At 39.3% G+C, this 14,427-nt stretch overlaps 1 protein-coding gene across 1 annotated transcript in view; it reads right to left on the minus strand.

Moving 5' to 3' along the window:
* LOC114479317 (voltage-dependent R-type calcium channel subunit alpha-1E-like) overlaps positions 1-14,427 on the minus strand; it is a 127,970-nt gene that overhangs the window by 62,296 nt on the left and 51,247 nt on the right. Inside the window, 10 exon segments of the mRNA XM_028472947.1 lie at positions 110-177; positions 255-322; positions 1,351-1,468; positions 1,552-1,621; positions 1,691-1,822; positions 4,367-4,479; positions 5,320-5,432; positions 6,193-6,402; positions 6,471-6,551; positions 8,959-9,012. Of these exon segments, the coding sequence (XP_028328748.1) occupies positions 110-177; positions 255-322; positions 1,351-1,468; positions 1,552-1,621; positions 1,691-1,822; positions 4,367-4,479; positions 5,320-5,432; positions 6,193-6,402; positions 6,471-6,551; positions 8,959-9,012 (1,027 nt within the window).

The following is a 14,427-nucleotide window of genomic DNA, read 5'->3' on the forward strand; positions in this document are numbered from 1 at the left end:
TGTCAAACATCTGGACCAGGTTCGCCTACATCACACATGATTCACTCATTCATGAATTGGTCAAAATGATGGAGAACATTCACAGACAGAAGGTGAACATGAGACTCACTCGGAGATTAAGCCGTCTCTTCCTCGAGCATATCTCTGGTTGAAGAACTCCTCCTCTTCCTCTTCATCCTGACAAACACACTCAGCAGCTTAAGATCACATATGGAGTGAATGACTGGATGAAGTGGTGAGTTGTGAGGGTGAACCTTGGTCAGCTCCTGGGCGTTGGCCAGGTTATCCACGGCGATGGCCAAGAAGACGTTCAGCAGAGTGTCTGTGGTGGAACCCGTTTAGGAAAACAGAGCCAAACGTTTCACGCTCTAAATGAATCTCCTACTCACCCACAATGCACTGCACACACCCTGTGTTCCGTGGGTTTGTGTTCACTGCGTACCGTCCATTGGAAACGCTCCAAAACAAACGCTCTAGAACTAAGCTAATGCTAAGCTAATGTGAGCTTAATGCTCATCTAATGCTAAGCTCATGGTATGCTAATGCTAAGCTAATGCTACATTACTGCTATGCTAATGCTAAGCTGATGGTAATTGTAGAAATGTGTGAGGAGTCCACTGTGAGCCTTTAGTTGGTTTATTCACAACTCCTAATCACAACTTCACAACGTGACTGTATCTGTAGAACTACTTGCATGGGACACTTTTCTCTAGAGAGGTGGAGCATGCGCACTGTTGACCAGTACGGCAAGCGATGAAGCACAATCATAACAGAATGATTTACAGTAATTTAATGCTAAGTTAATGTTGGGTTAATGTTAAGCTAATGCAAGGCTAATGCTAAGCTAATGCAAGGGTAATGTTAGGCTAGGCGCTACGATAAGCATGGTGAGGGCTCACTGGGTTTGTGTTCACTGCGTACCTTCCATTGGACATGCTAGGCTAGTGCAACGTTAATGCTAGGCTAATGCTAAGCTAATGCTCGGCTAATGCCAAGCTAATATTATGCTAGTGCTAGGTTATTGCTAGGCTAATGCTAAGCAAATGCTAGGCTAATGCCAAGCAAATATTACACTAGTGCTAGGTTAATGCTAGGCAAGGTGTAAGGGATTTGGGGCTAGGGCTAGGGTGGACGGGTTCTGGGTCCTAATTTGGGATGATATTATGTTTTTCATTTTTTTAATCCAGCAGCCAAATAGTGCGTTTCAGCTCTGCATCCTCACTTGCATTTTCTTCAAGAAATTCAAATATTCTAGTTTAATATAAAATACTAATGCAGATGTGCAGGCGCTACGGTAACCATGGCGATGTCACAGATGGACAGCCACTGCGGTGATGTCATGGAGGATACAGTTCCCAAACAGGGTGAGGACGATGAAGTAGATGGACGACCACATGCCGTACTGAACGCCTCCCTGGGAGCGGATCCCGTTGTACATGACCTCGTTCCAGTCCTCGCCCGTCAGGATCTGCACAGGCACCACAGGGTGAAACAGGAAGTGAGTCATCGTGCTCACACACACACACACAGAGTCGCGTGTGAGAGGCCGACCTGAAACACGGTCATGATGGCAGCAGGAAACGTGTCGAAGTTGGTGGGAGTGTAATCTTCAAAGATGAACCTGAGGCGAGGCAGAATCATAGTCACGTGATCACACGAAGGTCACGTGATCACACAAACACCTTCTCACCTGCCACCAAAAAGCTGCATCCCCAGCAGAGCGAACACCACCACGAAGAGGAAGAGGAGGAAGAGGAGGCTGATGATGGACTTCATGGAGCTCATCAGAGACACCACCAGGTTCCTGAGGGACGCCCAGTACCTGTGGAGAGATAGAACAGCATCATCATCATCATAATGTGTTAGTACTAATTCAGCGCTAGGTTAATGCTAATTTAATGCTAAGCTAATGCTAACTTAATGCTGAGGTTATGCTAGGTTAATATTAAGATAATGCTAAGTTTATGTTAGGCTAATCCTAAAGTTAATGCTAGGCTAATGCTAAGTTAATGTAAGGCTAATTCTGAGCTAATTTTGAACTAATGCTATGTAAATACAAATTTAATGCTAAGCTAATGCTAATTTAATGCAAAGTTATTGCGAGGTAAATGTAAAGCTAATGCTTGGCCAGTACTATGCGAATGTTGGGTAAATGCTAGGTTAGTGCTCAGCTAGGTGTAGGGGACCTTTCATCGGAAACGCTCCAAAACAAACACTCTAGAATTAAGATAATTCTGAGCTAATGTTAATGTGAATGCCAGGCTAATGCTAATCTAATAGTAGTGGTGTGCTAATGCCAGGATAGTGCTAGGCTAGGTGCAGGGGATCTTCCATTGGAAATGCCCCAAAACAAACGCTCTAAATAATGTTGAGCTAATGTTAATGCCAGGCTAATGCTAATCCAATACTAAGCTAATGCTAGGTTAATGTTGGGTCAATGCTAACTTCATGATAAGTTAATATTAGGTTTATGTTAAGCTAATGCTAGGTTAATGCTAAGCTAATGCTAGAGTAATGCTAAGCTAATACTAAGCTAAAGCTAAGCTAAAGCTAAGTTGAGATGATTTTGTTGTAATTTGCGCTATATATAAATAAATAGATCCTTGTGACTGGGGATGTAACGATTAATCGTAAGGCAGTTAAAAATCGATTCATAGGTATCACGATTGACATCGATACATTAAATATTGAATCGCAGCACTTTTTTTTAAACAGCAGAGGGCGCTATATATTTATCCCTTCTCTTGTCCAGCAGTGTACACAGCGGGCGGAATCTGCTACTACTTTGTTTCTGGCCCCCATCTACTCTTAAACATGTTCATAAATGATTCCTTACCCCTTTAGCACTGAAGAATATCTGTAATATTATGTGAATATCTGTAAAAGTCACGTTTTTCTATTAGCTCTGTCTGCTAGCATAGCATCTCTTCTTCACTGCAAGAATTTCTGCATGCCAACCGACCACTGGGTTCCCAGCGCCCTCTGCTGGTTCAAACAAATATCGTAAATCAGTGCAATGACTTTTTTTTTTTTTTAAGTCCAATTGTTAAGGCACAAAATACATTTTCAGTTGCACTTTTAAAAAGAAAAATAACTATTATGCAGTTTTGCATTGTTTACTATAGAACCAGAATTTTGCGACTGATGTCACGGCACATTGACCCAGTGCCATCTTTAAGGCCTAATATAAATGAAAAACTTTGTTGTGCTTTTTATGAAAAGCAAAGGCTACTGGAATATTTGAAAATGTCAGAATATTCAATAAACATTTACTTTCTTTAAAAACGTGTAAAATGTATTCTAGGCTATTTATGCACTATTTAAAAAATAGTGAAAAATCGCATTCGATATTCGGTATTCGGCCAAGCGTTAATATTTTATTCGGCTTTGGCCTCAAATTTCATTTCGGTGCATCCCTAGATGTGAGCTTGTGTATAATAATTCCACACGTGAAATGAATATCGTGTCACAAATGTGATCTAAATGTGGTCACCAGAAAAAATATTCACAAATGTGTAGACTGATATTTACACATTGTTTCCTCACAGGAGTTGAAAACCAATATTTTCTGGAAAAAAATAGATAAAATATTTAATTTTTAAAGAATTAATGTGGAACACATGGAATTAGGAAGAAAATAAAGTTAGGCTAGTGCCAGGTTAATGCTAGGCTAAGTTAATGTGAGGCTAGTGTTATGCAAATGCCAGGCTAATGCTAAACTGATGCAACATTAATGCTAAGCTAATGCAGGCTAATGCTAAGCTGATGCTAAGTTAATACTAGGTTAATGCTAGCTAATGCTAGGCTAATGCCAAGCTAATACTATGCTAGAGCTACGCCAATACTAGGCTAGTGCTAAGCTAATGATAGGCTAATGGTAAGTTAATGCTTGTTTAGGCTATTGCTAAGCTAATGCTATGCTAAGCTAATGGTAGGCTAAAACTAAGTTATTGGCTTTGTGTATTTATGTTGATTGTTTTATAATTGTTCTGTCATTTTTGTGTATTTTTGTTTGTGTTATATATATTTTTGTTGTATTTATATTGACTTTTTCACATTTGTTGTCAATTTGTGTATTTCAATTGGCCATTTTGTATATTTTTCCGTCATTTTTGTTTTTTGTGTATTTCTGTAGTCATCTACGTGTTTGGAAGTAACTTTCTGTATTTTCTACGTCATTTTCTCCATTTTTGTTTTCTGTATTTTTTTCATTTCATGTATTTCTGTTCTTCGTGTTTTAAACAGGTTTTTCCTTCATAATATGTTCCATTGTATTCCTTCAAATGTTATCGGTTATTTTATTGTTTTCAATGTAAGGTGAGAGGTTTTGAAAGGCACCTGAGAAATAAAGTGCATTATCACTCACTTGGTGATCTTAAAGATCCTCAGGAGCCTCAGGGCCCTCAGCACACTGATACCAAACGACATGCCGGGTCTGAAGAAGCCCCACACCACCTCAAAGATGCTCCCAACGATCACCTGCAAAACATCCACTCACAAACTTCAAAGAAAAAACAAGAAACACCTCACGCTAACGTTTGACTTCCAACATTACATTTAGAATCATCAGCAATCTGAGCTTTAACACACAAAACAACAACAAGGCTCTGTTTGTGTGTGTGGTTCGGAGTCATTTTCACTGTTTACATATCATTTTCTATGTCTTTAGAGTAATTTTGTGTGTTTTTGGAGTTGTTTTGTGTATTTTTCTTGGTGTTTTAAATATTTTTTTGTCATTTTGGTTGTTTTTTATTCATTTTATTTGTTTCGTGATTTTTTATTCATGTGTTATTTTTGTGTATTTCTGTTGATTGTTTTATAAATTTTTCAGTAATTTTTTGTACCTTTGTTGGAATTTTATATATTTCTCTGTCCTTATTGTTTTTGTTATTTTGTTTATGTATGTGTTTTGTTGTGTATTTCATTTTTTAGTCATTTTCTTTGTTTTGTTGATGTTATTCATGTTATTTTTGTGTATTTCTGTTGACTTTTTATGCATTTTTCTGTCATTTCTGTTGTTTTTTGGGAGGTTTTAAAAACAAATTGTGTTTTGTTTTGTTGTTGTTTTATTTTTGTGTATTTCTGTTGACTTTTTACACATTTTCTGAATTTTTCTCATTCTCGTTGTTTTTTCTTGGGTTTTTGGCCTCATTTTGTGCATTTACTACTTACTGAGGACCACCAGTTGTCCATTTTTTTAAAATGTAACTTTAGTCAACCTTGTCTTTCTTTATATATGAAGAAGTGATTGAATTTTAAAGCACACGCAGGAGAAATATTGAAATGGTCAGAGCTGCAGTAGAAGAGGAAGAAGCTCACCGCACAGTCGAAGCAGTTGAAAGATGAATGAAAGTAGAGACGGAAACCCAAACCGTACATTTTTAGAAACATCTCAGCCAGAAAAAGGCCCAGAAAAACAAACTCTGCATAGTCTGAGGAGGAGAGAAGAAGAGAAAAGGAGGAGGAGAGCTCACACCAGGGTTAGGCTCAATTACATTTTACAGTTAGGTTTTCAATTACCCATGTTTCTTTACAATTCAATTACAATACATTTTTTTCCAATTACAATTAAATTACAATATTTTTTACCTTCAGAAAGTCAATTACAATCACGTTCTCAATTACTAAAGTTCAATTACAATTAATCACAATTACTGAGCCTGAAATAACTAACCTAAAAAAGTAAACTTTGTGTTAGCTTTCTGTTAGCATCTCTAATGCTAATGGGTCCTAAATCAGCTGTAAAATACACTAAAAACATCTAATTTATTTCATATCTATTGGTTACATTGTTAGGCTTCATAATCAATGAAAATATAGGTTTTATATTTATAGTGTGGGCGTCTGAGCCTTTTATATGTGAGTATACCCCTAGACTTATGTACTTTTTTAAATAGTAAAATGTGGAAAAACTTGATCTTAAACATATTTTAATAATTGTTCACTACATATATGTGTAAAACTGTACATAAAACTGTAACATGATTCAATATTTTAGCGTTAAATTATATTTGACAATTTTTATAGAAAAAGTCAATTATCTGAACTCAATTACAATTGTATTATGACTACAAAAGCAACACATTTTCAAAATTATAATTACGCTATAATTGTAATTAATTATCAATTAAGCGATTAAAATTATAATTGACCCCAACCCTGGTTCAGACACAGAGCATCAGTCAAACCCACAGAGGAAGACGGTGAGCCAGTCGGGCTGGTTGTGGTGGACGATGGCCACACAGATGGTGTTCAGGGCCACCAGGCTGAGCACCATCAGGTAGAAGGTGTCCGTCTTCACCATGCGCCGGATGGAGATGCGCAACATGCGCTCTTTACGGCGCAGGTAGGCGGCGGGGCCGCGGCGCCCGCTGCGAAAATTCATCCTGGAGCGAGACATGCCTGAAGGAAGTCACAGAGGAAACAAGTATAAACAGCAGCGAAGAAGAAGAAGAAGCGTGTTGTCTTACTAGCAGTGGACGTGTCGGTGTATTTGTCATCTCCTGGGGCTCCTCTCCGCGCTCCCGTCTTCTTACTGGCTCTTTTCAAAACTGAAATGTAGCAAAAACACAAAGCATCATCTTCTAAACCAGTGATTCTGAACCTTGGGGGGTTGGGACCCCATTTGTGGTCGCGAGACACTGGGCATCCTTCAAAAAACAAAGAATATTTTTTTAAACAATTTGAATCCATTTTTTGCTTATTTTTACCCTTTTTCTGCAACTACACTAAACTTTTCCATATTGTAACCTATTTTCATCACGTTTTCTTGCCATATTTCTGCTCCTTTTAATGCATTTTTGCTCCATTACTACCATTTCTAACACGTATCCATCAAATGTCAATGCCTTTTTTTGACATTTTTTTCCACTTCCAAGACATGTGCAGCACTTATAAAACCTTTCCACCACTTTTACACCTAATGTTACATATGTTGGCCCATTATTGTCACTTTTAACCTGTTTTCACCATATTTCATGCTTATTTTTTACAATTTAACCACATTCACCATTTGTCATGCTTATTATTGGCCAGTTTAAACTAATTCCGACTCCGAAGAAGTGGCGCGTATCCCAATGTTAAACCATGCATTAACATTAATGTAGCATTAGCATTAGCCTAGCATTAACATTAACCAAGCATTAACATTGGACTAACATTAGCATTGACCTAGCAATAGTAATAACCTGGCAGTAGCATTAGCCTAACAATAGCATTAACCTAGTATTAGCTTTAACCTAGCAATAGCAATGACCTAGCATTAGCATTAAGGAAACAATAGCATTAACCTAGCAATAGCATTAACCTAGCAATAGCATTAACCTAGCAATAGCATTAACCTAGTGTTAGCTTAAACCTAGCAATAGCTATTACTTAGCATTAGCATAAAGCAAACATTAACATTAACCTAGCAATAACATTAAAGTACCAATAACCCAACATTAGCCTTGCAATAGCAATGATATTGCAGAAGAACAGGAAAAACCAGTAAAACATAAAAAACAGAAGGCCTGTTTGATTTTTGTTTAGGGCTGGACGGTCATCATGTGTATCAAATATGAGGCAGTTTGAACTTTGTATATTAGAGTAATATGCATTTTTGTATTATGGCGTGCTATAGTTGCTAACAGTGAACATGACCGTAAATGGAGCCAGTCAGAAACGCAAGGCATGATGGGAAATGTTTCAAGGCAGTCATGATTAGGCTTAGGCAAATGTGAAACATGAGGCTGATTGAACACGCAAATGCGTTTTTGCCTTTTTGACCTTTGACGGTCGTTCGGTTCATTGTATTTTGTAATGCGTGCCACGTGCGAATTTTTTTTCTAATTTTTTTTCATTGCACCAAATTATCAAAATTTTCACCGGATTTGAGGTGAGTGCCAATTTTGGTGACTTTGGTCATGCTCAGGGGGTCAAATTAGCGATCAAAGGTTACCTGTGAATAATATTAGGAGCTATTATAATAGGGTCCTACTGGCCGTTCTGGCCTTCGGACCCTAATAATAACAATAAATAGAATATTTGCATTTTCTTCAGGAAAACACTGCATGAACTTAGCATTAGCCTAACATTGGCATTAACCTAGCATTAGCCTTAACGTAATATTAGCATTAGCTAGCATTAGCCTAGCATTAATCTAGCAATAGCCTAATAATAGCATTAGCTAGCATTAGCCTAGCATTAACTATGAGCTAAAAACTCCAAGAATAAAGTCACAGATTTCTGAGAAAAAAGACACAAATTTATGGGAATAAAGTGACGGACTTATGAGAATAAAGCCACAGATTTAAGGAAATAAAGTCACAGATTCATGAGAATAAAGCCACAGGTTTAAGAGAATAAAGTGACGTTTTAGAGATTAATATCAACATTTACAAGAATAGAGTCACACATTTATGAGAATAAAGTTACAGGTTCATGAGAATAAAGTCACAGATGTATGAGAATAAAAACATTCATTTATTAGAATAAATTCACAGTTTTATGACAATAAAGTAATATTACATGTAAAATTAGTTAGTTTAATTTTGTAATATTTTGACTTTATTTATGTACAATTACAAGTTTATTCTTGTATTAGTATGACTTTATTTAGTAATATTATGCTTTTATTGTTGTAGTATTACAAGTTAATTCTTGTGATGTTACAAGTTTATTTTTGGACTATTATGATGGTTATTAAAATGTTTAAAATCCTCAGTGCTGCCCTAAATCACCATAGTATTACTTATCTGATTTCCCTGCTCTCCATGAGCTTCTCTGCATGAGTTGTCCTTTGTGGAAACTTTGCAGAAACAAAAACATGCATACTTAGCAAACACGGTTGCTATGGTAGCCTGCAGATTTATTCCGTTTCTTCCAACAGCGAAGTAAAAGGTTGAGTGAAAACACGGATGTTTTATTGCGATTAGCGAAGGTGTTAAAAGCAGCAGACGTGATGAAGACAAACCTTACCGTTCAACGCTGATCTCCCAGAGTTTTTATTCTCCTCTGCCAGCATCACTTCCTCTGTAACACAAACAGAGAAACAGATGCTTTCCTCATTCACTTACTCTAATTATTATTACTATTATTATTACAGGTAAATAATTGATGTTGCAGCAACACATTTAACATATTAAACAAAATATTATAAAAAGCAATAACACATGAGGTACCTGTTATATGGTTAGTCTGATCACATAATGGCCTAATGCACTATTTAATCAGTGTCTCGCATCAAAATACAGACGATTTACTGTAATCGCAGAAAACAAATGGAAAAATACGGAATTCACATTGTGAAACGTAAAAATCCACACTTGTTATTTTTTGATTTCTCTCTCTCTTTATTTCAAATCAGGCTCCAACATGACACGCCTCAATTATATCACTTGCATGGAAGTGATATAATTTAGTATTCTGGACAGTAATGTTCTAAATGTTTACTTTATATTGAGATAACTACCTCATGTGCAGTGAAAACTTTACTTTGCTGCTTTGTTTTAAAGGTATTGTTCAATGTTTTACAATAAAAAAAGATTGGAACATTCAAGGTGTTTAATGTCAGTTATTTAACTGCTAAGGGTTAGCAGTGTGGCTAAGGGTTAGCAGTGTGGCTAAGGGTTAGCAGTGTGACTAAGGGTTAGTAGTGTGACTATGGGTCATCAGTGTGACTAAGGGTTAGCAGTGTGGCTATGGGTTAGCAGTGTGGCTATGGGTTAGCAGCGTGACTAAGGGTTAGCAGCGTGACTAAGGGTTAGCAGTGTGGCTAAGGGTTAGCAGTGTGGCTAAGGGTTAGCAGTGTGGTTAAGGGTTAGCAGTGTGACTATGGGTTAGCAGTGTGGCTAAGGGTTAGCAGTGTGACTATGGGCTAGCAGTGTGGCAAAGGGCTAGCAGTGTGACTATGGGTTAGCAGTTTGGCTATGAGTTAGCAGTGTGACTAAGGGTTAATAGTGTGGCTATGGGTTAGCAGTGTGGCTATGGGTTAGCAGTGTGGCTAAGGGTTAGCAGTGTGGCTATGGGTTAGCAATGTGGCTCTGGGTTAGTAGTATGACTAAGCTGAGCAGTGTGACTATGGGATAGCAGTGTGGCTATGGGTTAGCAGTGTGACTATGAGTTAGCAGTGTGGCTATGGGTTAGCAGTGTGGCTAAGGGTTAGCAGTGTGACTAAGGGTTAGCAGTGTGACTAAGGGTTAGTAGTGTGACTATGGGTCATCAGTGTGACTAAGGGTTAGCAGTGTGGCTATGGGTTAGCAGCGTGACTAAGGGTTAGCAGCGTGACTAAGGGTTAGCAGTGTGGCTAAGGGTTAGCAGTGTGGCTAAGGGTTAGCAGTGTGGTTAAGGGTTAGCAGTGTGACTATGGGTTAGCAGTGTGGCTAAGGGTTAGCAGTGTGACTATGGGCTAGCAGTGTGGCAAAGGGCTAGCAGTGTGACTATGGGTTAGCAGTGTGGCTATGAGTTAGCAGTGTGACTAAGGGTTAATAGTGTGGCTATGGGTTAGCAGTGTGGCTATGGGTTAGCAGTGTGGCTAAGGGTTAGCAGTGTGGCTATGGGTTAGCAGTGTGGCTCTGGGTTAGTAGTATGACTAAGCTGAGCAGTGTGACTATGGGATAGCAGTGTGGCTATGGGTTAGCAGTGTGGCTATAAGTTAACAGTGTGACTATGGGTTAGCAGTGTGACTATGAGTTAGCAGTGTGGCTATGGGTTAGCAGTGTGGCTAAGGGTTAGTAGTGTGGCTATGGGTAAGCAGTGTGGCTAAGGGTTAGTAGTGTGACTATGGGTTAGCAGTGTGACTATGGGTTAGCAGTATGGCTATGGGTTAGCAGTGTGGCTATGGGTTAGTAGTGTGACTATGGGTTAGCAGTGTGGTTATGGGTTAGCAGTGTGGCTATAAGTTAACAGTGTGACTATGGGTTAGCAGTGTGGCTATGGGTTAGCAGTGTGACTATGAGTTAGCAGTGCGGCTAAGGGTTAGCAGTGTGACTATGGGTTAGCAGTGTGGCTATGGGTTTGCAGTGTGACTATGAGTTAGCAGTGTGGCTAAGGGTTAGCAGTGTGACTATGGGTTAGCAGTGTGGCTATGGGTTAGCAGTGTGGCTATAAGTTAACAGTGTGACTATGGGTTAGCAGTGTGGCTATGGGTTAGCAGTGTGACTATGAGTTAGCAGTGCGGCTAAGGGTTAGCAGTGTGACTATGGGTTAGCAGTGTGGCTATGGGTTTGCAGTGTGACTATGAGTTAGCAGTGTGGCTAAGGGTTAGCAGTGTGACTATGGGTTAGCAGTGTGGTTATGGGTTAGCAGTGTGGCTATAAGTTAACAGTGTGACTATGGGTTAGCAGTGTGGCTATGGGTTAGCAGTGTGACTATGAGTTAGCAGTGTGGCTATGGGTTAGCAGTGTGACTATGGGATAGCAGTGTGACTATGGGTTAGCAGTGTGGCTATGGGTTAGCAGTGTGACTATGGGTTAGCAGTGTGGCTATGGGTTTGCAGTGTGACTATGAGTTAGCAGTGTGGCTAAGGGTTAGCAGTGTGACTATGGGTTAGCAGTGTGGCTATGGGTTAGCAGTGTGACTATGAGTTAGCAGTGTGGCTATGGGTTAGCAGTGTGACTATGAGTTAGCAGTGTGGCTATGGGTTAGCAGTGTGACTATGGGTTAGCAGTGTGGCTATGGGTTAGCAGTGTGGCTATGAGTTAGCAGTGTGGCTAAGGGTTAGCAGTGTGACTATGGGTTAGCAGTGTGACTATGGGTTAGCAGTGTGGCTATGAGTTAGCAGTGTGGGTAAGGGTTAGCAGTGTGACAATGAGTTAGCAGTGTGACTATGGGTTAGCAGTGTGGCTAAGGGTTAGCAGTGTGACTATGGGTTAGCAGTGTGGCTATGGGTTAGCAGTGTGGCTATGGGTTAGCAGTGTGGCTATGGGTTAGCAGTGTGGCTATGAGTTAGCAGTGTGGCTATGGGTTAGCAGTGTGGCTATGGGTTAGCAGTGTGGCTATGGGTTAGCAGCGTGACTAAGGGTTAGCAGTGTAGCTAAGGGTTAGCAGTGTGGCTAAGGGTTAGTAGTGTGGCTATGGGTTAGTAGTGTGGCTAGGGGTTAGCAGTTTGGCTCAGGATTAGCAGTGTGACTATGGGTTAGCAGTGTGGCTATGGGTTAGTAGTGTGGCTATGGGTTAGCAGTGTGGCTAAGGGCTAGCAGTGTGACTATGGGTTAGCAGTGTGACTATGGGTTAGCAGTGTGGCTATGGGTTAGCAGTGTGACTATGAGTTAGCAGTGTGGCTAAGGGCTAGCAGTGTGACTATGGGTTAGCAGTGTGACTATGGGTTAGCAGTGTGACTATGGGTTAGCAGTGTGACTATGGGTTAGCAGTGTGACTATGGGTTAGCAGTGTGACTATGGGTTAGCAGTGTGGCTATGGGTTAGCAGTGTGACTATGGGTTAGCAGTGTGACTATGGGTTAGCAGTGTGACTATGGGTTAGCAGTGTGGCTAAGGGTTATATATTCGATACAGTGGATCATCATTTGTTGCTGCAGAGACTGGAAAGTGTTTCTGGGATTAAAGAAACAGCGCTGGGTTGGTTTAAATCCTACCTATCAGACAGAACTCACTTTGTTCATGTTAATAATCTCTCCTCAGCACATTCCAGAGTTAATCATGGAGTTCCACAAGGTTCTGTTTTGGGACCAATACTCTTTACATTATATATGCTTCCACTAGGTAACATTATCAGAGAACACAACATAAATTTCCATTGCTATGCAGATGATACACAGCTTTATCTCTCAATGAAATCAGATGAAACTCATCAGTTATTAAAACTCCAGGCTTGTCTTAAAGACATCACATCCTGGATGAACTGTAACTTTCTCCTTCTTAACCAGGATAAAACCGAAGTGATTTTATTTGGTCCAAAACACCTCAGAGAGAAATTATCAGAGTAAATAGTGTCTCTGGATGACAATAATCTGTCACCCAGCACCACAGTAAAAAACTTAGGTGTTATCTTTAATACTGACTTATCCTTTAATTTTTATATTAAATAAATCACAAGGACAGCCTTCTTCTACCTCCGTAATATCTCTAAAATCAGGAATATCTTGGCCCAGAGTGATGCTGAAAAAATAATCCATGCATTTGTTACATCTAGATTAGATTATTGTAAATCCCTATTGTCAAGATGTCCCAGTAACTCACTACTGTATATAATACTAACAGGTACTAACAGAGAGAGTATATTTCTCCAGTATGGCTTCCCTTCATTGGCTTCCTCTAAAATCTAGAATAGAGTTTAAAATCCTCCTGTTAACCTACAAAGCACATGATCTAGCTCCTGTATATCTTAAAGACCTATTAGTGTCCTATGGTCCCGGCAGATCACTCTGCTCTCAGTCTGCTGGTCTCCTGGAAGTTCCTAAAGTGTCTAGAAGTAGAACAGGAGGCAGATCATTCAGCTACCAGGCTCCTCCCCTTTGGAACCAGCTCCCAGTCTTAGTACGGGAGGCTGCTACCCTCTCCACCTTTAAAAGTAAACTCAAAACCTACTTATTAGCTAAAGCATATACCGTATAATAGTGTTAACCTAACCACTAGGAAAAAAGCCCTAAACCTAAAAATAGGAACTAAAAACTAAGATTATATAGTAGAACACTAACATTATATTCAAACATGAGCCACCATCTACACATAGCTCTGTTTTTCCTGCAGTCTGTGCCTTCTCTCTGCTCTCTTTTCTGTTTCAGGTTTCTGTTTCTTGACGCTGGAGCCGGCGGTTCCTGATCGACGGTTCGCGGCTCAACTCGTCTGGAACACTCTGATGAACTATCTCTCTGTCCTATTCTGTTTGTCTCTCTGTTCACTAACTCAACCAGTCAAAGTGGATGTTCTCCACCTCTGAACCTGGTTCCACTGGAGATTTCTTCCTATAAAAAAGAGTGAGTTTTTTTCTCCCCATTGTCGCTAAATGCTTATTCATGTGGATCTCATTGGGTTCTTTCTTTCTTACTATGGACTTTATATTTTGTTCAGCGCTTTGAGATAACTTTGTTGTATTTTGTGCATTATAAATAAAGTTGCATTGAATTGATTAGGAAGCCTAACAAGGAAACCAATAGATAGGAAACTAATTAGATGATAGATCATATTTTTTTTAGAGTTTTAGTGTTTGGACATTTACAAAAGCTATTCTTCATGTTTGAACGTTTTCAAAACCTATTCTTTACGTTTGGAGGTTTTCAAAAGCTATTAATCGCAGTTGGATGTTTTTAAAATCTATTCTTCGCATTTGGATGTTTTCTGAAGCTCTTCTTCGCGTTTGGACGTTTTCAGAAACTATTCTTTGTATTTGGAATTTTTAAAAGCTATTCTTCACGTCTAGAAGTATATAAAAGCTATTCTTCGCGTTTGGAGGTTTTTAAAAGCTATTCTTCATGTTTTGACGTTTTCAA

The sequence above is a fragment of the Gouania willdenowi genome, chromosome 17 (assembly GCF_900634775.1).
Source record: "Gouania willdenowi chromosome 17, fGouWil2.1, whole genome shotgun sequence".
Taxonomy (NCBI): Eukaryota; Metazoa; Chordata; class Actinopteri; order Blenniiformes; family Gobiesocidae; genus Gouania; species Gouania willdenowi.